Raw genomic sequence first — 26324 nt, forward strand, 5'->3', positions numbered from 1 at the left:
CTCTCAGAGGATTAGAAATATAAGCAAGCTTTCTTAGCATTATAAATAATATTTTAAAGCAATAGTTAGCATTGTGCTTAATAGCACTGCAGTACCAGGTGATGCTGACATAAAGAAGATCTAGCACCCCTTGTATTATCCTGGATGGAGCCGGAGCCCAGTCTACTACGTGAAGTATCACAAAAATGGAAAAACTAGCACCACATGTACCCACCATCAACATGGTACTAATTGATCAACACTTATGTGCACATATGAGAGTAACATTCATTGGGCATCGGGCAGGTGCAGGGGGCGGGGGGGGGGAGGAGGGGATGGGTATATTCACACCTGATGGGTGTGGTACGCACTGTCTGGGGGATGGACATAGTTGTAGCTCTTACACGGGTGGTGCAAAGGCAATATATGTAACCTAAACGTCTGTACCCCTGTAATATTCTGAAATAAAAAAAATTTAATTTAAAAAATTAAAAAAAAAAAGAAGCAGTCAGGCAGGGTAGAGGCAGCTAGGACTCAGGCGCCAGGCTGCTGGGGTCCAAATCTTGCCACTCCCAGCTGTGTGACCTCAGGCAACTACTTAACCTCTCTAGGCCACGGTTGTCTTATCTGTGAAGGAAAAATAATAGCACCAATTTGATAGAGTTATTTTGAGGAATAAATGAGTCAACAGGCATAAAGTGCTTAGAACTGTACCTAGCACATAAATGCAACGTAAGTGTTTATTGCTATTACTGATAATAGTATTGTTGTTGTTATTGAGTGGATGAGGTTAGCTTCTTGGCCAAGGGCTGACTCCCACAAACTGCTGGTAGGAACATGGATGGCCACAGTCTTTCCAGAAGACAAACAGGCTGCAAGTGCCCATAGCCTTAACAATGTGCACACATTTTGACCCAGCAATCCTATTCTAGAATCTTCCAAAGTAAGTAACCACAGATATGTATAAAGATTTAACTTCATATAAAACAGTGAAAAATTGGAAATAATTTAAGTGTCCAATAATAAGGAATCATTTGGGTAAACTGTACTTCCATATGATTAAATGTTATGCAACATATATATTTAACGACATGAAAAGTTATTCACAACTGATGAGATTTATAAAGGGTTAAGAAATGATAATGTGATCTCATTTGAATAAAAGGACTAATCCCCAGATGTTCACAGTGATTACCTTTGAATGGTAAGATTATACGTGTTTTGTTTATTTCTTTTATTTTTGTGTGTCACTCAGAAATTTCTTATTTTTCATTGTATGCATGTATTCCTTGCATAACTTTAAAAATTAAACATTTTCAAAATAAAGAAACAGCACGTGGCTTCAAAAGAAACCACCAACAAAGTAAAAAGACAACTCGCAGACTGGGAGAAAATACTTGCAAATCATACGTCTGATATGGGATTTGTGTCCAGAATATGTAGAGAACTCACAACTGAGTAATAAAAAGACAAATAACCCAATTTTAAAATGGGCAATGGATTTAAACAGATATTCCTCCAAAGAAGAGATATAAATGGCCAATAAGCACATGAAAAGATGCTCAATATTATTAGCCAAATCAAAAGCACACCCCCTACTAGGATGGCTATAATCAAAAAGTCAGACAATAACAAGTGTTGGTGAAGATGTGGAGAAACGGGAACCCTGTACACTGCTAGTGGAGATGGACAATGGCACAGGTGCTTTGAAAAATAGTCTGGCAGTTCCTCAAAAGGTTAAACAGAGTTATCACATGACGCAGCAATTCCACGCCTAGAGAAATAAAAACTTAAGTCCACAAAAAAACTTGTACATGAATGTTCAAAGCAGTATTATTCATAATAGCCAAAAAGTGGAAACACTCAAATATGCATCAACTGATGAATGGACAAAGAACATGCAAGGCAGCCTTACAATGGCATATCATTAATATTTGGTATCAAAAAGGAATGAAGAACTTATATGTGTTACAACATGGATAAAGCTTGAAAACATTATGCAAAGCAAAAAAAGTTAATTGTAGAAGACCACATATCATACGATTCCATTTATATGAAATTGTTGACAATGGGCAAATCTATAGGGACAGAAAGCAGTACAGTGGTTGCCCAGGGCTGGGAGCCTTTGGGAGGGAATGGGGGATGACTGCCCTTGAGTACAGGGTTTCTTTTTGGAGTGATGACAGTATTCTAAAATGGATTAGGGTGATGGTTGCACAACTCTGTTAATACACTAAAAAAAACTGAATTGTATACTTTAAGTAAAAATTTGCATTCATATGGATTATCTCAATAAAGCTGTTAAAATAAAAAAGAACAAATGATCAAATACAAGCATATAACATGAAACAATAGAATAAAAGCAGAAATTGCAAGTGTTTATTTCTGAGGAAATAAGAGTGAAATTCTTTTTTTCAACAGCACAAGCAATGGACCACCAAACAGGACCTAAATCTTACCACACTGATTTTCCCTAAAAGACTCTGGGCTGCGATTCCCTCCCCTCTCAAAGTTCCAGGTGACTGTGGTGGCTGGTTCTCTGGGAGCACACACAGCAGGGCTAGGAAGAAGGGCCAGTGAGCGTCCCAACCTCCTGGTCCCACCAGCGGGCCTGCTGCCCAGTGACCTTTAACCCGATTTTCTTCCTGCTTCTCACAGGTAAACCCTCTTCTAATCAATCGCCCGCACCTTTGACAATTATAATTACACACGCGGCAGAACCATATTTACACATTAACATTTTTTTCCCCCTGTACAATTCTGTTTACCCCTTTGCCCTTCCGTACTTCAAAACTCGCTTGCACCTCTCTTGCTCCATGGCACTCCTGGCCAACTCAGCCTGGGGTCAAATCCAGCCCTCCCCTCCTGCACATCGACACCTCTACCCGACCACCCAAACGCTGCCCTGCCTGAGTAAAGCACGGGCCCAGCTGCCTGCTCTTGCGCCAGTGCCTGCCACAGCCTCGAGGGGCCCAGTGACGTCCATCCGTCCACTCCATCTCGTTTTCCTGGCCCACCTCTAGACAGACCTCTAATATCGTCCCCCTAGCCTCACTCTCGCCCGTGCCCTGTTTCCTCTTCCTCTTGGAAAACACAAGCGTCAGAAGGGACCTTCCGCGAGCCCCCACCAGCACTGCGCATGTGCCGCCTTCCTTCCTCCTCCCTGCGGGGGCCCGGCTCGCACCCCGACCCTAGGCCAGCCCTGTGCTCGTGCCCTGGGCTCCAGCCTCTGCCCCACTGAGGGCCAGCATTCCATGATTCTCCCCACTCTCTCCTGCATCGTCAAACCTCTACTGGGCCATTCCCATCAGCTTTCAAACATGGGACGCTAATTCCCCACCATTAAAAAAATCTATACATGTATATATATGCACACATGCACGCGCACACGCACATATCTGACCACACTTTCCCTTTTGGCTTCCACCTTATCTTCTCCCCCTTACAGAAAAACTTCTAGAAAGAGTTGTCTACACTTGTCTCTAATTTGTGTCTTTCCATTCTCTCTCCTCCCCCAAAACACACTTGTCAGGGTCACCAATGACACAGGCGTCAATTATTAATCTAATAGTAGTATGTGACAGAAGCACTCACTCCTGTGTCCTCCCCTTGCCTTGCAGGGCTCCCCACTGTCCCGAACACCACAGTGTGGTCCTCCCCTTGCCTTGCAGGGCTCCCCACTGTCCTGAACACCACAGTGTGGTCCTCCCCTTGCCTTGCAGGGCTCCCCACTGTCCCGAACACCACAGTGTGGTCCTCCCCTTGCCTTGCAGGGCTCCCCACTGTCCCGAACACCACAGTGTGGTCCTCCCACCTCACTGGCCACACCTTCTCGTCTTCTCTGCGGACTCCTGCCTGTCACCTGTGCTTTGGTCATCTGAGTGCCCCAGGAGCCAGTGCTTGGACCTCTTTTCCTATCTATCCACTCTCACTCCCTTGGGGTTCTCCTTGGTCTCACATCTTTAAATAACATATGGGTCCCACAGTGAGCCCTCTCCAGCCTGGATGAACCTCCGAACTCTAGCTGCCTATGTGACACCTCCCAGTGGACATCTGCTAAGCTTCTCAAATGTACCATGTCCAGATTCCTATTCCTGAACATCCCCCACCCAGACTGCTCCTTGCACAGTCTTCCTCATATAAATAAATGGCAACTTCTTCCTTCCAAATGCTTGAGCCACAAACTTTACAGTCACCTTTGACTCCTCTTCCTCATGCCCTATGTCCAATCCATCAGGAAGTCCTACTGGCACCACCCTCAGTATTGACTCAGAATCAGATCCCTTCTCCCCATCACTGCCCCCCGCCCCCCGGTCCAGCCCCTACCACCCTACACGGGATTCCTGCAGCAGTCTCCTCACTGGTCTCCCTGCTTCACCCTTGCCACTCCTTTCCCCAAATGCATTCCCAGCCCTACAGCCATGTACATCAGATCATGTCACCCTCTGTGCAAATCCCTCCAATGATTTGTCAGTTCACCCCAAATAAATCTAAAGCTCTTACAACAACCTCTAAAGTCTCTGGTGACTGGACCCCCACACCTCCCTGTCCTCACATCCTTCTGCTTTCTTCCTCATTCACATACTCATTCCTCCAGCTACGCTGGCCTTCCTGGTCCTGAACACTTCCAGCTCCTTCATGTCCTTCCCCTGGCAGGAACTCTATTCCCCCTGATAGGTCCCCAGGCCATGTCGTTACAGCCTTCAAATCTTGATTCCAGTGCAACCTCTCAGTCTTATCCTCATTATTCACCATATTTTAAATCACAGCCCCCTTCCCAGCAATTCCTATTCCCCCTTCCTTGCTTTTTCTCCATAGCAATTATCCCCATCTGACATTCCATAGATTTTTCGTAGGCATTTGTTTATTATGTCTCCTTCCCCATGAGGATAGAGCCCTTTATCTTTTGTAACAGTCATATCCCCAATATTTAGAACACTGCCTGGCACATATTTGCCATTCAGTAAATATTTGATGGCTATATGCATGCCTAAACAGTAGAGTGGTGGAGTGATCCTCGGCTTTGACGTTTGCAAAGACAGATAATGTGCTATTAAGAAAAATAGGTTTAAAAGAATGTTTTGTCCAGCCAGTTTTTCCCCATCATAGGCAAAGGAGATGAAAGTGCAGAAAGGGACAAGAAGAAGTAACTAGAGACTTGCGATGGTTCCATAACGCATGCCACACCTTGCCCCCCAGCTTAACTCCTGAGTGTTTACAGAAGAGACCCCTCCCTAAACTCTGGTGATCCTGTAGGCAGCAGCCACCCAGAATGTGCCAGAGGAACTGGGAGGGACACTTAATCGAAGCTGGCTACATGGGCATCATGGGAGAGAGAGCCTAAGGGAGCCCCTGGCATTTCCTGTAGAACCCAGAATGTCATGGGAGAGCTGTTCAATTGTATCACACTCCCCAGAAGGTCTTGAAAGTTAGTTGAGAGAGAGAGAGCGCGCGTGAGAGAGCATGCCAGGAAACGTGGAAGGATCTTGGGGCTGAGATGAGAAGAGGCTGTCAGCAATGAAATGTGTTTCTAAGATGCAATATGGTTTGTGCACCCAGAAATCAGTAGGTCTATAAATGCCAGGGTGGACACGTACTGGTGACCAGAGATCCCTCCCTGTAGAGGTCATGACATTATGGAAGCCCAACCCAGGATTTAGCTGCCTCTCGGGGGTGAGGAGGAGGAAAAAAAGCCCAAACGGACTAAGTTTAAATCTAAAATGTTGAAGATTACCAAGACTTTTCTGTCATCAGGAAAAATGTGAGCTCACAAGAGAGATAAAGTTAACTTACAGAAAAATAAAGTTATATTTTTAACACACTCATGGATGTGACTTGAAAATATCATTCCTGCTATTTCACTAATCTGGCTTCTGATGGAGTTATTTCAAGCCCACTTCTTCCTTCTCTTCCCCAGGAAGTCCAAGAATAAGTTAGCACACCCAGAAGAACAAGCCCCGCAAAAAACAGGACAGCTCTTCCATGTCTTAACCCAGACGCACCAAAGCCAACTAACCCTCTGATCTTAATGGAATCCCATACTCCAAAGCTCCAAAAGGGAAATGGTGGTATGTTCTCTAATTCCAAGTATGTTTTTTTACTTCATTTTGCAATAGCTAAGCCTCTAGTCTTGGAACGTGGCAAGGAGGAGAAAGAAATGCAAAAGGCTTGATGTTTGAAGTGTCATCTCAGGCTTTAACAAGAAGTCTGGCCAGTAAAACTTCATTCCCCCATGGCCAAGGTTCAAGGCCATTCATTGTTCAGTCAGCCAATCCAGTAAGTCTGATCAAGGCACAGACTGGAAGCCTCTCCAATTTCAGCTAATAGCCAACATGCAATTCTTGAGCAACCAGAGCAATGTAACAGAGACATGTTTCTCTAGGCTTGATCCAGTTTAATGGACACCCTAATCCCTCCGAAGAGCCAAATCAGTATGGTACATTCCAAATATTTAATCTATTATCTATCATTCAGTGGGCCTAACACATTTCATGAATACAGATAACAAAACTAGCAACAATAATTCTAACTTTTCCTTTCTGTGAAGTCAGGAAGGGGGGGCTGGGGGAAGGGACAGAAATTGTGTTCTCCCCCCAGGATGACCACTTCAATCAAAGAGGGAAGTTTCTGGTCAATCTCAGTTATCTCCAAGGTCATAATGTTAAACTTTGGGTCACTACATAGAACTATACACTCAACTCTTTAAAAGGCACTCCATTATTTTTTATGGTTTTAAGCAGGCCTGCATTGCCTGTGTCAACTCAGGGGTAGACATCCTAGACTGTTGAAAGTAATTTCTCTCATAGCACAAATCATTATCGTCAAGACAATAATAATATGACCACTCAACACAGGGGTTACTGTGAGGCTCTGAGTTGAAGTCTGTAGACATATTCTGTAACCTATAAAGTTTACCATGATAAACGCTTTTGTTAATATTGCCAACATCATCAGTTTGATCTCTAATATTGCTATCCCATACCTCAACATCGGCATAACTAGAATAATGATATTATATGATGATTCCTCTAATTATTTAATTAATGTCCTGAGGTTTAAGAAACTGAGACTATTTGCTCATGCACACACAAATACAAACATGTATGTAACATAAAAGTTCTCATGCCTCATGTAGACCAGACAAACCCCCAGACGTGCAAATGCCTTGACTTCAAACCTACCCTACCTCATGCATACTAAACCACTCACATTCCCCCAAACCATGCAGACATATGCTCATAGCCAGCTACCATGTTGATTCAGCAGAACTCTACATACCCATAATAAAAATCCCTTAATTATTTCCACAAGTGGAACACTAGGCTTTCAACCTCTTGTTGACACTCCCTGTAGTCCAATCTCCTTGCCTGTCAAAGGGACCATTACTCTGCTTACTCTGACTTCAAACTGGATCAACAGAGGTGGGAGGGAAGGGAAGACCTTTAACTAAAGTACTGAATTGCTCCCAAACGCCTAGTGAATAAGTTTCCCTAAAATCGAGGAAAGTCCAGCAAATAGTGAGGGGACCTGATCATTTGACTCTGGCCTGTTGCAGATGGGGAACCGACATGGGGTGGAGGACCTTGGGGAACCTCAGCTTGCTGGCCCTTTCCCAACTCAGGAGCCCAAAGTGGATGCTTGGGCCATGACTTGGTTCTCTCGGGGCAGCGTGACCACATATACCCATATGCAAAGCCTGCAGGAATGGCATATATCCAGTAGATGGAATGAAAGAAGATTCCATCAGAGTCTTCAAAACTATTCAGAAAGCAATGAAACATCACTAATTCAGAATCTATGATGATTCCAATAGGGCCTGGGCAAAAGCGTACCCTACCCTTCATTCTGCTTATGTAGACAGTTTTGCTTAACAAGAGTTCCAACAATCTACTTAAGATAAAAACTATTTCTGAAGGCCTTTCCAGGACTTCAGAAGCATTCATCAAACTACAGACACTAATATTAGTCATCTTAAATTCAATTTAAAAAGGATTTGGGGGGAGCCCACTATGTGCCAAAGTCAATCTACTTTCTAGTTACTGTGTGCATTTTCATACACAAAATCACATTACTTCTTCAAAATATTTTATATTTTAAACTTGTTACTAATTCACTCTGATTTCCCCAAGACTCAGTTATTGCAAAGAAGAGTTAAAGACACCGGGTGGCTCAAAAAGCTTCACTGAGCAGAGGGGTGGGTGCTCAGCAGTGAGGGCTGCACCAAGTTCAAAGAGCTGCTTTGGCCCAAGCTAGGGGGTAAATGGTGGCAGGACCAATAGGGATAGCAAGGCATTAAGTTAGACCTCAGAGAGAACTTCTAATGATATAGATTTCCAAGAGAAGCTTAGACTATCCCTCTAGGAAGAGATGAATATTTTTTTCTCTGGATTGGAAAGCAGATCCCTCATGGACCAGGAGAAAAATCTCCCGGGGAACGCAGCAGGGGGGTGTCATGGTGGGGTGGGGCAGAGGCAAGGAGGGCTGCTTGGGGGAGCTGGGGCCTCCTCCTCCCTGATGGGGCCTTGGAGTTTGCCAGACAAGTTTCACCCCGGGCCGTCCCCCCTGCAGTGTGCATCAAGGGAGGAGGGGTGCACCCCCGAGGAGACCACAGGAATGCCAAGCAGGGGAAAGGCGCCCTGAGCCAAGGGCTCCGGCAACGAGGATCCAATATCGGAGGGTGACTCCAGCCCCCGTAACAGGAGAGACCGTGAAGTATGTGCTCTGCTTCCCAACCAGCAAACACAGCAAATAACCAATTACTCCAAATAGCTAACAGATTTCGGCTCTGATTTCCCTCCCCTCACCTCCCCTGTGCCTTCACTTGTCATTTGATGGGCGATTTGTATTTGCTCTGAGAAAATGAGAGAAAGAATGAGTCACAAAGGAAGGTCCAGATTACACCAGTGACGGGCATCAAACCTCCGTAATCAGAACTAATGGGAGGAGGGGAGGCCAGGCTGTGCTGGCAACACATCTGAACAGGAGATGTTTTTAAAGAAGTACAGTTTTGTGACTTTCAAGCACATACAGTAATTCTTGTTAAACCAATATTGCCAAATACATGTCCTTAGGAAACCTACTTTAAGGAGAAGATATGTATCTTCCTAATTAGCATATCTGACATGCACACAAGTACAAGTAAGACCATAAATGTTGTTAAAGTTAAAATACTCCCCCTCAAACTCTCGAGTTCAGAGGTGCAACCATGAGGTTTGGAGACAAACTGCTTCCGACGCCTTCTGGAACTGCTTCCTCACTTGGGAGCCACACCCTGTAATTGATTCCTTTACTCAGAAAACCTTTGCTTTAAAATCTGGAGATAAATTGTCGTCAGTACTCATGAGCTGCAATAAGGCATCCCCCTCCCCCAAAAAAACTTGGAATTAAGGGAAATAGGGCTGTCTTTGGAGAATTAGACCATGAAATAACTACATAGTAGGTCAGTGCAAGAAGAGGCAAAATCACCTCAACAGGGAAGAATGCCTCCTATACTAAGCCTTAGCCATAAGTGGAAAGGATGTATCAATCTAGAGAAAGAATATATCAGTGGAGAAAGGAATTGATCAGTCCTGGAAGAACAGGCAAAGAGGAGTAAGGGTGGAACATTGGCAGGTGTCCACACCAGCATCAGCAGGGAGGGGGTGCCTAGGCTTAGGGACTAAAGCTGTCCCTACCATTGGAGATGGATGCATCAGTCTACCTTGGTCAGCTGCCACTAACTTTCAAATTACAGATCTAATTCTCCTCATTCTGATTTCTCATTCATCTCCAATCACAATTTGCCTTTCCAATTGCTGAGCCTATAGAAAGACCATGGGCTGGACCAGCATCCAAAGTCACATGCCCCAGGCAGGTATATTTCTCATTGTAAATTTATGCATCCAGCCATGAGAAAATTGACCCATTCAGTGTCTGAACCCACAAAGTTAAGAATCTACCAAGGCAAAACTGTAAAAACTTCTTTAAAGTAACACCCCAGCCTGGTGGACCTGGTGGGAGGGTCAACACTCCTTTACTTAAGAAACTCCTATATAGGAGTCCATAGGCAAGAACTGCCACTCTGACCTAGCCTAGTTAACACATGATTGCCCCAACAAACAAAGAATACAAACTCTTTAGACCAGAAGAAAAGTCCCAGGTAATTGCCTCTGATCCTTATTTCCTTCTTACTTCTCCTACCGTGATGGGTTTTGAACTGGCAAAGTAAAACTATTAACAAATCTAAACTATTTCCTTCTTCATTTCATCTGAAGAAGTGGCCATGAATTAATGGAAGAATCTATCTGTGCTCCCAGCACTTGATCAGCAAGGACTTCTCTCTGTAAGGATGAATAAAAGAGAGAAGTATAAAAGTTCAAAAAAAGGAAAGCAATCTGAAAACAAATGTCTCCCTATGCTAAAGAGTTGAATAAAAAACAGAAGAAAACAAATTACACATTTATGTTGATAGGGAGTCTCAAGAGGGTCCTGCAAACAAGAAATTAGAGTATGTAATCTAGGAGGAGATATAACCTGCTTGATGAAAAATATGACCATCAAATTTAAAGCTATAATGAAGACATTGATTTTCAGCAAAATGACAAACTGACAACCAGAGAAATCCTCCAAGTAAGAACACCTAAATTCATACCTAAATCCATTTAAAATGTATAGCTAAGCTGATGGAAATGTAAAGAAAATCCTCAGGGGCAAATGAGAAAGGAAATATCCAAAGAAATAAGGAGCCAAAATGCATACTAATTAGGGGACCCAAAAAGCCACAAGCTGAGCATTTATTTTTAAGTGAATCTGGGTTTTGTCGTATCTCCAGGCATCTGGTGAAAGTAAACACACATCCTCTCTGGAAGAATGTGACTTCTATCCAGGCCTCAAAGAATTCTCAGATAAAGTTCCAAGGAACATGAGTTCACAATCAAAAATAGCAAAACACATAAGGAACAAGACACCATGAGCAAGAGCCAGCTAGAGCCAACCAACTGCAGAATCAGACCTGTTAAAACAACCAAAATCAGAACCATCAGAAACAGGACTTTAAGAAAAAAACTGCTTAAGAAATAAAAGGCATTAAAAATATGCCAAAGGGATAAGAGATCTTCAAAATTAAAAAAGCAGATTTTGAAAAAAAGAATTTTGGAAATAAAAATATAATACGACTAAAAACTCAATAGATCGGGTTAAATAGCAAATTAGAAACAGCTAAAGACTTAGTGAGCTAGAAAATGTATCTTCAGAAATTAGCCTGAGTGTAACACAAAGAATAAAAAGAAAGTTGAACTGACATGGAGAAGAGAGAAGGTCCATCATAGACCCAATCAGAGTTCCATAAGGAAATAATGGAGTAAATGAGAAATATGTGATATTTGATAATGGTTAAGAACTATCCAGAACTAATAAAAATAATAACAGAAAAGAACAGTCATCAGATTTAGGAAGATAATAGCAAAATGGAAGCCAGAAGAAAGTGCTGACAGAAAATAATTGTCAGTGAAACTAGTGTTTCCAAAATAAGGGTGAAATAAAAATACTTTCAGACAATTGAAAAAGTGAGAAAATTTTTAATGAACTGATCCCAATTACAGGAATTTCAATAGGTTCTCCTTCAGGAAGAAGGAAAATGATCTTAGGAGAAAGCAGGCTAATATACAAAATGAAATAGTAAATGTGAGCATAGCTAAAAGAAAAATTGATTACTTAAAAAATGCTTTAAAATGTAGCTTTTAAAAATAGAACTAAAATATTGAACAAGAGTTTGTAAATTGGTAGGTGATTAAAGTTAAAGCATCCTAAGTTCTTTGCAATATTCTGGAGGAATCTATAAATACCAATTAAATTTAGACTTTGCTAAGTTAAATATGCATGTTAAAATTTCTATACTAATCACTAAAGGAATAGAAACAAAGTATAGTTTTAAAACTGAAAAGGTGAGTGGGAATGAAAAATAGAGGTGGGGGTATTTTTCAAGTCAAAAAAGAAAAAAAAATTGGGAGAAAAGAAAGGACAGGGCTAATAGTGACACAAAATAAGATGGCAGAAATAAATTTAAATACATCAGTAAAGATTGTTAGAATGCATTTTAAAAAACAGAATCCATCTATTTGCTGTTATAGGAGAGAAACTTAAAATATAAAGTCCCAGAAAAGTTAAAAATAAAAAGATAGAAAAATGTATACAAGGAAAATACTAACTAAAAGAAAGCTGGTATACCTATGTTAACATGAACAAAACAGACTCAAGAAAACCTCATTAGTAGATGTTTAAAAAGGCAGAGGTGGGCAGGGAGCATGCTACATATTGTTGGAAGATTCAATTCTCCAGGAAGATATAAGAATTCTAAACATATTTGTGCCTAATAACATAACATCAAATATATAAAGAAAAGTAGGCAGAATTGTAAGGAGAAACTGACAAATGTCACAGAAAAACAGGACGTTTTAGGTTGGGTGCAGTGGCTCACACCTGTAATCCTAGCACTCTAGGAGGCCAAGGTGGGAAAATCACTTGAAGTCAGGAGTTTGAGACCAGCCTAGCAAGAATGAGACCCCATCTCTTCCAAAGATAGAAAAACTTAGCCAGGCATAGTGGTGCGCACCTGTAGTCCCAGCTACTTGGGAGGCTGAGGCAGGAGGATCACCTGAGCCCAGGAGTTTGAGGTTGCAGTGAGCTATGATGATGTCATTGCACTCTCAAAAAATTGATAAACCACATGCACAAAAATCAGAAGAAACACAAATTTCAATAACACAATTAACAATTCTGTTCTAAATGAATATATCATATTTAAAACACACTCGGAGAGTACACATTTTTTTTCAAGAATACACAGGACAGGCCGGGTGCAGTGGCTCACGCCTGTAATCCTAGCACTCAGGGAGGCCGAGGCGGGTGGATTGCTTGAGGTCAGGAGTTCGAGACCAGCCTGAGCAAGAGCAAAACCCTGTCTCTACTAAAAATAGAAAGAAATTATCTGGCCAACTAAAATATATATAGCAAAAAAAAATTAGCCGGGCATGGTGGCGCATGCCTGTAGTCCCAGCTATTTGGGAGGCTGAGGCAGGCAGGAGGATTGCTTAAGCCCAGGAGCTTGAGGTTGCTGTGAGCTAGGCTGACGCCCCGGCACTCACTCTAGCCCGGGCAACAAAGCAAGACTCTGTCTCAAAAAATAAATAAATAAATAAATAAATAAAAAGAATACACAGGACAGTTACAAAAATTAAACCAGACCATAAAGCAAGTGGCAGGTCATTTCTAACTATCATTATACACAGGCTATACTCTCTGGACCATAGTGCTGTTAAGTGAGAAACCAACAACAAAAAATAAATAAACTTAAAACACAGGTTAGGAACTTCTAAAACATATTTTTAGAAAATTCAGGTGTCAAAATGAAATAACTCAAAAATCAGAAAATACTCAGAATGGAATAAAACAAAAATACTAGTTGTCAAAAGCTGTGGGATGAATAAAGCAGTACTTGGAATTTTATAGCCTTAAAGGTTTACATAGAAGTTAAAAATATAATAAGCTATCAAAAAGAGAAGGAAGATTTATCTTTCTGTGCCTGGTTTACTTCAGTTAAAATAATGTCCTCCAGATCTATCCATGTTTCTGCAAATGACAAAATTTCCTTCTTTTTCATGGCTAAATAATATTCCTTTGTGTATATACACCACATAATTTTTATCCATTCTCCCTTGATAAACCCTTAAGCTGATTCCATAATTTAGCCATTGTGAATAATGCTGCAATAAACAAACCAGGCACAGAAAGACAAATATTTCATTTTCACACTCATAGGTGGGCCCTAAAAAAAAAATTGATCTCAAGGAAGTAGTGAATAGAATGGTGGCTACTAGAGATTGGTAAGGGTGGTGGGAAGGGGTAATGAAGAGGTGTTGGTGAAGGGGTAATTCTGTTAAATAGAAGGAAGAAGTTCTGATGTTCACTGGTACAATGGGGCAACAAATATAGTTGCCAATAGTTTATTATATTTCAGAATAGCTAGAAGTTTTCAAATGCTCCCAATATAAAGCAATGATGAATGTTTTAGGTGAATCTTGTCCCAGTTACCCTGATTTGATCATTGTATGTTGTATGCTTGCATCAAGATATAATATGTAATCCATGAATATGTACAATTATGTATCAATAAAAAAATAAAAATAAATAAATAAATAGAAGGAAGAAAATAATAAAGAAAAGAAATTAATAAACTAGAAAATAAGGAAACAATAGAGAAGATCAACTAAAAATTGATTCTTTGATTAGAATGCAAAAATCTAACAAATTCTGGCAAGAATAATAAAATATAAACTTATGAATGAAAGGAGGCATAACTAGATGGAGAAGAAAAGTTTTTTGAAAAATTGAGAGGTTATAAAAAATTTTATGCCAATATATTTAGGAGGAAATAGATTAATTCTTATAAAAATTTAAATCACCATTAAGTGACTCACATAGAAACAGAATATCTCAAAGGTCCTATAAACATTTTTTAAAATTGGATCAGCAGTTTAAAATATCCACAAGAATACTAAATCTAGACAGTTTTAAAAGTGAATCTACCAAACATTTAGACAACAGATAATGCCAATCTTATGCCATTCTTTTAAAGACTCTAAAAAGAACAAATATACCACGTCATTTTATAAGATTAGTATTATCTATTAAATAGTTGCCAAAACCTGAAAAAAGTAATATGAAAAGAGAAACTTTAAGACACTATCATTCATAAAAATTGATGGAAGAAAAACCTCAAACTATTTGCAAATTGAATCCAGCAATGCAGAAAAAAGATAATAGATCATGACCAGGTTAGGTTGTTTCAGAAATGCAAAATTGTTTCAGTACTTAAAAAAATCTATTAATGTAATTCACCACATTAACAGATTAAAGGGGGAAAATCATTTGATCACCTCAATAGATACATAAAAAACATTCAATAAAATTTAATAATATTCATGATTTAAAAACTGTTAGCCAACTAGTAATAGTTCACCTGATAAATGTCATGCTCAGTGGTAAAACATAAAAACATTCACTTTTAAATTAGGAGCAGAAAAGAATACCCTGTATAACGAGTTACATAAAATATTCAACTGAAGGTCCTAGCCAGTGCAATAAGACAAGAAAAAGAAATAATAAAAAAATAAAAGAAATAAAATATACATGGAGGAATCAAAACTGTGATTAATCCCAAATTATATGATTGACTACACAGAAAACCCAGGAGAAAACTCAAATCAGTGGAATTAATTAGACAGTTTAGCAAAGTTTCTAGATATAATATCTGTATATAAGAACCAATTTCATTTATATGTAAGCCGAAACCAATTAGAAAATATACCTTTAAAATTCTAAGTAAAAAGAATAATAAAGCATAAACTAGCTAGAACTAAGTCTAATAAAAGTTGTACCAGACTTATTTGGATAAAATTATAAACATTCACTGAAAGACATTAAAGAATAACTAAATAAATGGAGAAATATATCGTGTTCATAGTTAAAAGACAGTATTATAAAAATGTCTGTTCTCCCCAAATTGATCCAGAGACTCACTGTAACTTTAGCACAAATCCCAACCTCTTTTTTAAGAAGTTGACAAGCTGATTACAAAACTGAGGTGGAAAAGCAAAGGACTAGAATAGCAATGGCATTCCTGAAAATGAACAAGGTGAGAGAGTACTTCCCTTACCAGAGACCCAGACTTACTAGAAAGCTATGGTAAACAGGACAGTGGAGCATTAGTACAGGGAAAGACACATAGACTAATGGAACAGAATGGAGAACCCAGAAATAGACCCATACTGTATAGGAAGCCTCATATATGACACAGCTGTCTTTATAGATCAACGAGAAAGCATAGGTCATTCTGTAACGATATGAATGTATTGGTTGCCCATATGGGAGAAAATTAAAAAAGATCTCTACCTCACCATTTCTGTATACACACACAAAATCAATTCCAGACGGAATAAGTACTTAAGTGTGAAAAGCAAAACTTTAGAATTTTTAGAAAAAAATGTAGACAAATAGCTCCTTTAAATGGTATTTTTTTTAAAAAAAAGAAAGAGAGGCTGGGCGTGGTGGCTCACATCTGTATTCCTAGCACTCTGAGAGGTCAAGACAGGAAGATCACTTGAGGTTAGGAGTTCAAGACAAGCCTGAGCAAAAGTGAGACACTGTCTCTACAAAAAAACAGAAAAATTAGCCGGGTGTGGTGGCGCATGCCTGTAGTCCCAGCTACTCAGGAGACCAAGGCAGGAGGATCACTTGAGCTCAGGAGTTTTAGATTGCAGGGAGCTATGATCACGCCATTGCACTCTAGCCTGGGCAACAGAGTGAGACCCTGTCTAAAAAAAAAAAAAAAAGAAAGACACAAAGAAAGAGATGAAGTGATAACTCAAGATATCTAAAATATATATAATACGAATTTCAGATTGAGAGAACTTAAAAATGACTTAAGTCTAGAAATTAAAGTAACTAACCAATGTCAGCAGAATTTTTAAAGAGCTGATTCTTGGCATGAAAAACAACTTTAAAATAGTTGAAATTCTATTAAGCCCAATAAAAAAAAGAGAGAAATAACACAAATATATAAAATTTAAAATGAGGATGAAAACAAAACAGACACAGAAGCATTCTCTTTTATAATATGCACAAATCCATATCGATGTTAATAGGCAATATCTGGTGACATCTAAGCTACCAAATTGATTGAAGAAATAGAAAATGACCAAAGAATCGCCTGCCCAGAAAAAAGGGGTGTTGGGCCCAGTTTTACCAATGAGTACAAGGCAGTTGCATTTTATACAATTATGTAAGATATCCATTCCTGAAAATCTTCTATAATTTAAAACTCACATATAATAATACCACTTTCAAGAAAAGATGGTGGATATCCTGTTTATCAGCTAAACCATAAATGCAATTTACCGCCTTTTAAATTACATGACTATTAATTCTTTTTAAAATTTAGGTTAATTCATATCATTACGCTGGCTGTATTGTACATAAAGCCAGACTATTTAAAATGTTTACATCTAGTAATTTTCAACTTTTATAATTCAAATTCATCAACAGTAGCTCTAGTGCATCTTGGACCTTAAGGAAACAATAATTCTCAGGCCATAGAGATTCCAAGGCAACAGAAAGTAAAAGTACACCTGAAGAAGATTTTATGGAATTAGTACAACCCTGATATCAAAGCCTAACAAAGACAACCTAAAAGTAATACTTATTAATAGAGATGCAAAAATCCTAAGTAAAGTAATAGCAAATCTAACTCAATAATATACAGTATAAGTTTCCCTCGCAAACTTTCCCAAAGCCAGGATTAACAAATGCTATCCATTCTCTCTGCCAACAATCTGAGGTCCAGCCACTGAATGCCTGCAGCTATTCCAGGATGCCCCCTGCAGCTCCCAGCGGTTGAGCTGTATGTTCACTAACAGTCAAGTGTGTTTGTTCCCAAATCTGTTTATGCCAGGAGTACTGACATGGGAATTAGATAAATAAATAAATTACATATGACAAAAATATATAAAATTTGGATTCAAAAAGAAAGGGCATCGTACCTATAAAAACTAATTTAATGCTTTTGATATTTTTAAGTAATAAAAATTAACTATGTGTGACATAACATAAAAGGGCAAGTCTTAAACTTTAAGAGGACTCAATATTCAGATTTTTTTGCAAGTATCATTAAGTTCTCATCAAACTTTAATAAACCTAAAGCTAAAAATCCCAGATAATACATTTTGGATGTGATTTATATCAAAAGGATGACATGACACTCAAGTCAGCACATTCAAATTCAAAGAGGAAGGCTTGGCACATGTCAAATGATTGGCAAATGAAGTTACATGTACATGGTTAAAAATGAAATGTTTATACTATATACATATGACTTTTAATGAGTTCCTATTTAACCAACTGTTTCAATTAGCCATTCAACAACCCGTCTTGATAGTATTGGATAAGAAGGCTTCAATTGTAGTAAACTATAATGACCAATTTGGGTTTACTCCAGGAATACAGAACAGCTATGTACTATATTAATAGCACAATGGAAAACAAAATGATCATCTTGATTAATGCCAAATGACACTTGATAATATTAAACTTCCATACCTAATTTTTAAGTCATTAATAAACCAAAAAAAAAAACAACACACAATCTTGACAAAACCAAATACCTCTCTGAAACCACCAATCATTATCCTAATTAATGGAAAACTAGTAGAAGCATTCTCATTAGAATCAATGACTAAATAAGTTTGCTCACTAGCATCTTAAATACCAAGTGTTATTCTGGAAAAATGAATAAGGTGAAACTATTTCAAACTGATAAATTTATTATTATTTGAAGAAAACAATCTTACCTACCTGGAAAACCCAACAGAATCAATTAACAACAGTCAGAACCAATGAGGAAGCTTAATAAAGAGTCTATTTCAAAATAAATATCCAAAAATATTGTTTTCCTATATTCTAGCAATAGTCAGACAAAGTCATAAGAAAAATTCCATTTAGAATAGCAACAAAGGTTATAAAATGCCTAGGAATAAATTTTAACAAGAAATGGGCCGGACAAACCTATATAAAGTAAAGTAAAATAACTCCTCTAAGGGATATAAAAGAAAACAATAGGGGAAATTAACAAATTAAATGTCCAGTGATAGGGAGTGGTTAAAATTTTATGGATGTCCACAAGACATGAAGCCATATCTTTAAAGAATATAAAAATATGGGAAAACATTCGTATATACTTTTAAGTTAAAAATGCATATTATAAAAAAGTACAATATGATTCTAATTTTGTGAAAAAAAAGTAGGCACATGTACATAAAAGATATCTAAAAATGTAGGCACATCAAAATCTTAACAGTGTTTATCCTTAAACACTGTAGTACTTAAAAAAGTAGTAGGAATACAAGTGGTTTTAACTTTCAGCCTTACATTTTTTTGTGTTTTCTCTATTCCCTACAGAAGATAAATTAAAAGAAATTAAAATTATATATTGCCCCCTCCTAGAAGCCCATAAAACACCTGCTACAGCAGTGCCTCCCCTTGGCACCACGAGTGGAATTCCACTCACTGGCAGGTCCTACCGCTTATGCCTACCCCAGCAGGTCAGGGGATCCCCTCAGCCCTCTGCATGGGACTTCCCGAGGGCATGCTGAAGCCTACACACCAAGGTCATCTTCCTGGAGGGATCCACAACCCAAAAAGATGACACCCAGAAAATCAGCTCAGGCAGGCAGAAAGTAGGCCTGCTGGGAAAGGAGCCCTCTCAGAACCTGCTGGGGCCGGCAGGATTTCTCAGTCACACGTACGTATCTGGGAGGGACAGAGAAAGTCGGCCTGCCATTGCCCGCAGAGGCTACTCAGGTCCCATGTCCCAGAAGCCAGAGTCTAATCTAGAGACCTCCCTGCTTCCACCGAACCGTGCAGCTCCACCTAACCTCCCAGCCCTCACACAGGTAAACAGGATTAAGGTAAATCCCAGGATGCACTGGGAGCTAACCTAGGGATGTCCATTTCCGAGACGCTACTCCTTAGCTTTCTCCCCACCCCTCGTTACTGCACGGGGCTCACAGGTGCAGTGAGCAGAGGCTCAGGAAATGCCTCCTTTCGTGCCCTCCCATTCTCCCCTCCTCTCTTCCCCTCCTAACTCCCTGCCCCCACCCCCAAACCCCCAGGGAAAATCAAGGAGTCCACAAATAGGTAAACAATACATACATGAGGACTGGATGGAGAAGATGCCATGTTAGTGGGGGCCAAGCTCGACAGACCATCTGCAAGCTACAAATGAAACATTTGTTAGCAACAGAATTAGAGAATCCACTTGAGGAAATGCCGGACAGCCCCCAGGGAGTAGCACTCTCCACCCAGGCACCCTCTGCTCTTCCTCCAGGGAGAACACCTAATCTGGAGTTGGACAGGCCTGGCTCCATCGCCTCACCAGCTGTGTGCCCTCAGGCAAGCCCACTTGACCTCCCTGACTCAGCATCCCCATCTGGAGAATGGGCATGAAGCCCACCTCCCTGGGCAATAGTAAGTATGAATGAGACGAAAGCTACGCAAGCCCAGCACAAGGTGAGGCACGTGGAAGGGGCTCAGCCAATGCCTGTCTCCTGCCCACTCTCTCACCGCCCTCCCTGCCTTTCCAAAATGTGCCTTTTCAGGGACACTCCAACCCCCGACCATCCGGAGTGGTTCCCTCCAACCGCTGAGCCGCACCATCCCTGCTGCGCATGGTGTCTAAGACAGTGTGGGGTTTTCATTCTTCTCTCCTCAGGCACAAGAGCCAGGCCTCCATATGACTTCCCCAAAGCCCTATATCAGGAGGGACTTTAAGCATCTTATAGTCCAATCTCTACCCCTGAACTGCAAGTAACTTTCTACACATCCTTTTCTATATCAAAACCCTGCCTGCAATCTTCCAGAATAGTGAGTCCATATTTTATAGGGTGAATCCTTGGGCTGCAGATCCGAGGAGGGCTTCAGGGCTCAAGACTGGAGGTGAGGAGACTTGTTCAGAGGCCACTGCGAGGAGAAGGTGATGGAGCTCTGGGTGGATGGGTGCTAGTCCCACAGGTGAGCAGGGCAAGAAGGTGCATTCTGGGCAGAGGGAGTAGCAAGTGCAAAGGTAGAGAGAAAGAAAGAAGCACAGCACATTCCAGAAAGAGCAGTCAGGTCAGCAAGGCAGGTGCTGGGGCAGGGGCAAAGGGGATAAGACCGCACAGGTGAGGAGCCAGGGGGGACCCAGAGATGCCAGGCAGACCCTCCTTCTGGGAGATACGCCCTCCCGAGGGTCAGGAAGGGCTCAGAGAAACACGAGGAGGATGACGCCCTGTGGGACCTGAGGGCAGTCTGGGGACTCACAGACCCATCCCCACTCCAGGAAGGAGGCACCACTGAGGGGCCCCCAGGGCTGCTCAGAGCCAGAAGCACGGGCAGGAGGGCAGAATGGCCAACGGGCACCAAGCCAGGGCCGCTGGATGGTGGTTCTGGCGCACTGGCCACACATTGTTGGGTGTGACCCCTGGAATAGACTGGATGAACTCCACGTGCAACCCCCAGCTGGCCAGAGACTGGCCCCGCCAGGCAGCAGCTCTGCCCCTCCCATTCTCATGCTAAACCCCACAGAAGCCTTATTGTTATTTTTAATACAGTTCTTTTTTAGAAAGGTGAGAGGGAAAGCAGCAGTTCACCAGAGCAAAAGGGAGAAAAAAAATAAAGCTAAACATAGTGCTCCACAGATCTGGTCCAGCTTCAGAAATTACATGTTTCCCTTTGGGACTCGGGCATAATTTGCCACTCCGGTTCTAGGAGCACGTTCCCACCTTCACGGCATCCCAGACACTGGAGCAGCAGGCTCAAAATTAGCAGCAGGCTCAAAATTAGCCAGAGCCCCAGAGCCTGGGAGCCTGGGAACCCAGGAGCGGGCCAGCCCTGGCACCCTACCCTACGGGCGTGGGGAACACGTCTGCACCGACTTCCGACGCCTCCTGCACACTAGCCTGCCAGGCCTCTCCTCGCTAAGCCCCCACGCCCACCACACACACACACACACACACACACACACAGAGTCCTACTTCCAACCCTTTGCAAAGCTTTTTTGTCCCCCAGGGGAGAGCGCAAACACAGTCCCCCACCACCACAAGTTATGCACCGGGTTTCCCACATTTGGGGAAATCACAGGGGTCAGTACATACGGAGTGCGATGGATAAGCCTTGCCCTGGGAAAACCACCTTCCTGATCATGGGACAGGTAAGTATTGCAAAGCTCTTTTGCCTGCCAGGAAAGCCTTCCTCTCTGCTCCCCTGTTCCAACCCCACCTGGCCTCTGAGGCCTGTCTCTAGCCTTGGCTCCCTGGAGAAGCTTTCCTGATTACTTAGCCCACCTGACCTTCCAGGCTGGGACAGTCCCCAAGCTTGGTATCCTTGTTAGTACATCCTCTCCTCACTTTGAATTGCTCATCTGAGATCTGCTAGACACCTCTCATCTCCCTGCGATCAGAGTTGAAATTTCCCAAACATTCTTTCTCTTTATCCTTCCTCAACACACATACACTCCCCACTCCCAGAAATTCTCCTTCTCTGGAGACTTAAAGAGGAGACCCACTACCCAAAAGTGGTCTCTCAGAGCACTGGGCACAAAGCGCCCTTGACACGGCAAGCTAGCTCTGGGGGCATCCAGTGCCTGGAAGGCCGGTGATGTGGGGGTGCTGTCTGGGGGTACAGCCTCTACTTCGAGCTTCAAGACCTTCTACAGGAGATGGGGGGGCCAGGGGCAGCATTCTTTTTGTGTGTTCCTGAATACAGTTTTTTTTCCCTCTTCATCATCATAATACCAAAAACTAGTTTAATGAAAAAAAAACAGATTAGTAAACTAAGACCCTAATTTTGTTTTAAAGATAAAAATGAAGTCAGGGTCAGAGACAGAGAAAGGCAGAAGGAAGAGGAAAGGGTAGAGAATGAAATGCCAGTAGCAGCCCGTTCAGATTGTGTGTGTGGCTGGAGGTCATGCCTATATGTTCATCATTTTTCTACATTTTCCAAATGCTATATAATGAACATCTATTCTATTTATTATCAGAGAAAAGTGAATATATCCTTTTTTGAAGCGGAGAACTAGATGGAATAGAGTACCTCTGTTCTCCCTGTTAGGACACACCCAGCCTGCCCTCAGAAAGTCAAGTCAAAGCCACGATTCCTCCAACACCACCACCACGCCTAGACACGCCTGCAGCCGGCACCCTCGGGAGCTTGCACACACACTGGTCCCGGCCCCGCCTCTCCCGCACGCTCACGCGCACACACCACCCCGCCAGCGCCCACCCCCGTCTACCAGTCTGACGTCCACCCACAGGACAGCCACCGGGCCAGGAACAAGTGGTGGAGTTAACATGTGCCAGCGTCCCTCATCCCAGCCCTCGTCACATGGGGAACAGCTCAACACGGGCTCCCTTCGCCCCAGAGACAGGCGCCGACTGACCAGACCTGGAAGTCTGGGCACACAGATCTGCCTTATACGTACGTTTTGAGTCACCTCCAGAATTGGCCACCCTTGACACAAACCAAAACGTCTCTAGAAACCTGAAAAATACTCTGTTGTGAGTGCCAGCCGTGGCCTGAGCGCCAGGGAAGCATCGGAGGTGACGTTTTCTAAGTGTGTGGTGAGCCCGTCCCAGGACCTGGGCAGAGGATGGTGAGGAGGCTTCAGCAGCAGAGAGAAGGTGTGACTGAGGACAGAGACAGGAGGCCACCGACACAGAAGGCTGCGTCTGGCAAGAGCAGGCTTGCACCGGGGAGGAGCCCCAGGCTGGACCCACAGCCAGGACTCGCTGAGCACACCCAGGGGGGCTGTGTCAACTGTGAGGGTGAAGCAGGAGTGGGTGGGGCACATAGCAGCCCCGGGAAATCCAATTCTGCCAGCGTTCTTGTCACCCCAGCCCCAGAGGCTGGGGCCCTACATGCTGTCTGCACGGGGAGAGCAGGGAGGACAAGAGAGCCCAGCCGAATTATCCGGCGAGGCCCTGGGACTGGAGCCCACTGCCTCTGGGTCACCTTGGAGTGCCTGGTCCTCCAAGGCTCCAGGGATGTAGATGAGAGACGAGCGAGTGGAAGATTTCCTGGGTCAGCCAAATCAGGTCAATGGATCGCAGAGAAAAACACAACATAAAATCAGATACCCGACTTCCCCAGAGGGCCAGGGCTCCCTGGAGACCGGCACTGGCCTCCCTGCTGGATTGGGGGCTCCTTGAGAATAGGGCTACGTCTCCTCCATCAGACAGGGAGCTCAAAGAGGCAAGGGCCAAGCCTCCTCCATCAGGGCAAGCTGGTCTCACTTCCTCCTTCTCCCCACCCACCTCTTAGGCCAGGGGAGGCCCAGCCCCTGCCCTGTGGGCACATCTCCAGGAGCCTGACCCCACTCCCCAAGCCTGTCTGGCTTGCAGCTCTAGCCAGAGTGGCCGTGTTCGCCCACAAAGAGCACAGGCCTGGCTCTGGATCAGACCCCGGCCCCAGTTCCCTCAAGTCAATGCCGGGAGGGTGGCCAGACTGGGCCTCCTCCTCATCTGCCTCTGGCTGTGCTTGTAGCCAGCAGGACCCAAAATAGTCCCTCCCCATCTGAGTCTGCAGACGTTTTGAGGGCAGCACACACAGAACGGAAATCCTGCTGGGCAGGCCCTGCACTTCCCTGCACAGTCTCAGACAGGCCCACTGAGGGGGCGGGAAACAGGAGCCTGGAACAGGCAGCTCAAGTTTGGGGCAAATTATCCACCTAATGGAGCTATAAACACCCAGCCAGGTTAGAAGGCACTAGCATTGAGTTTAGCTAAATGTCATGGAGGGCCATCTGAAATTTCCATTTGGGTTTCCCCAGCCAAGAGAAGTACTTCCTCAGACCGATACAGACAACCAGCATGTCATCCAACCATCCATCCATCCATCCTTCCACCGACCCAGCCACCCATTTGCCCAGACAGACAGACTTTCACTGAGCGCCTCCTCTGAGCCAGGCCCCGTGCTGGGAATTGAGGATACAGAGAGGAAGGCGCCCCATCACTGCCCTGAGCTCAGCCTAGGGAGATGCTGACAGTTACAGAGACTACAGGACTTAGGACAAGTGTGGTGACTGAGATATAGACAAGTCTCTAGGAGAAGGGAAGGAGCCAGGGAAGACTCCTCAAAAGAAGTGACCACACCTAAGCTGAGTCTCAAAGAACGACCAGAAGTTGGCCAGGAGAGCAGGGGCAGAAAGTCTCCCCAGCAGAAAGGACAGCAGAGCAGAGCCCTGGAGAGCCCAGGGCTTCTGAGAACATTTTAGCATTAGTGAAGCTATAGAGCAAAATCTCTTATCTTAGCAGCAGCAAGGTCCAGGAATACAAGTGTTATCTACATAGGCTGGAAGCCTCTGCCCCTGGGCAGCCCAGAAGCTCTGGGAGCCCCAGGGTGCCAGGAGTATGCACAGTGTCGTGTGAAGCCCAGAAATGAAGGTGACAACCTGGAACAGACCATGCATTCAAGGCTGGTGCTCATGGTGAGATCTTGCTCCATATCCACTGGGGGATTTGGTCTCAGGCCTACAGGATCCAGAGCCACTCCAATGCCCACGATGGGGACAGTGCTCTCCCCTCAGTAAAAGATGCCACAGACCTGTCATACTCTTTAGCATTGGTGTCTGAGTCACCAGCTGGCTCTAGGTTGCTGAGTTTATAGCAAAACGATGACTCTTACCTTTCCGCAGGATTGAAGACTCCTAGAATAAAGTCCCTCTTCTGCCCATCCCCTTCCTTTTCTTGGAGATGGGAGAATGGGGTGCAATGGACTATTTCTTGGACACAGCCTCTTCTTTCTAAACTGCCTCCAAGATGCCACCAAGCACAAGCCCATAGAAAAATCTTCCCCCTAAGAAGGGTCTGTCCAGGATGGAGCAATGGGGACTCCAGAGCCTGCCCAGCCATCCCCTCCCCCTTCTTCCTTCTCTTTCATTTGCTCCCCTACCCTGATTTTGCAGGTGATCTCCACGGGAAAGCCTTCAACATGGCCCCCAGAGTACAGGGGCCATTTTTCTCATATGCTTCCAGGAAAAAGGCCTGGGTCTGGCCCAGAAGACCACACCCCACCCCCCTCAACCAGACTGAAAGCTCCCATGGAGGGCCCTCCACCTCACAGCCACCATGGTACAGAGGGAGAGGATTTAGAGAGGCTGTGTAATAACGAAGGGAGAAGGAGCGGGAAGAGGTGAGGAATGGTGGGGAGGGGTAATCGAGGCCTCCACGTGGGGAGCTGGGGTCTCTCCCTGGGACTCAGCACCCATCCTACCTGGACAGGGATGAGTGGCTCCTTGTCATCAATGTCGATGAGCACGTCTTCCCCGGGACTGAGCAAGCTCACATCGTCTGCAGGGAAGCATGGCATCCAGGCCTGAGACTCCAGGGGCTCATCTTCATCAGCCACAAGGCTCAGCCAGGGAACTGGGGCAAGAGCCCACGGGCCCTCCACGCTTCTCAATCTGTCTTTCTCTTCCTCCCGCCCAGCTATTCCCTCTCCCATCTGTCTCCCCTATCTTCTCCACATCCCTGGTCCCCCAGTTCTCCCTCTTCCTCTCCCCAGATCTCTCTCCTCCCTACCCCCCTGTCTCCCTGCACCTCTCTCTCCCTCAGCTCTTCCACCGCCCCCACTTGGAGCCCTTGCCTTCAGCTCCCACAGGCATGGGCCCCCATCTTGGTGTGCCCAGCCCAGAGCTAGGGACACCCTGAGGAAGGCACGGTTCCCACCCTTCAGGTCTAGCAGAGCAGAAGCCACTTCTCGTTGGGGTCCCAGTAAGAAAGAGG

General features: G+C 43.5%; 1 protein-coding gene and 1 pseudogene across 14 annotated transcripts in view; both read right to left on the reverse strand.

Moving 5' to 3' along the window:
- DYSF (dysferlin) overlaps positions 1-26324 on the reverse strand; it is a 206107-nt gene that overhangs the window by 36641 nt on the left and 143142 nt on the right. For 8 of the 14 annotated variants that reach the window (XM_069494675.1, XM_069494673.1, XM_069494668.1 and 5 more), the window contains one exon: positions 25813-25889. In XM_069494675.1, the coding sequence (XP_069350776.1) occupies positions 25813-25889 (77 nt within the window). Of the gene's footprint in view, positions 1-19719; positions 19783-25812; positions 25890-26324 lie in introns of all 14 variants that reach the window. The other 6 variants (XM_069494670.1, XM_069494666.1, XM_069494662.1 and 3 more) reach the window with 1 other exon arrangement.
- Positions 21610-21762, reverse strand: LOC138400491 (U1 spliceosomal RNA; annotated as a pseudogene).

Source organism: Eulemur rufifrons, chromosome 19 (genome assembly GCF_041146395.1).
Source record: "Eulemur rufifrons isolate Redbay chromosome 19, OSU_ERuf_1, whole genome shotgun sequence".
In the NCBI taxonomy this organism is placed as follows: Eukaryota; Metazoa; Chordata; class Mammalia; order Primates; family Lemuridae; genus Eulemur; species Eulemur rufifrons.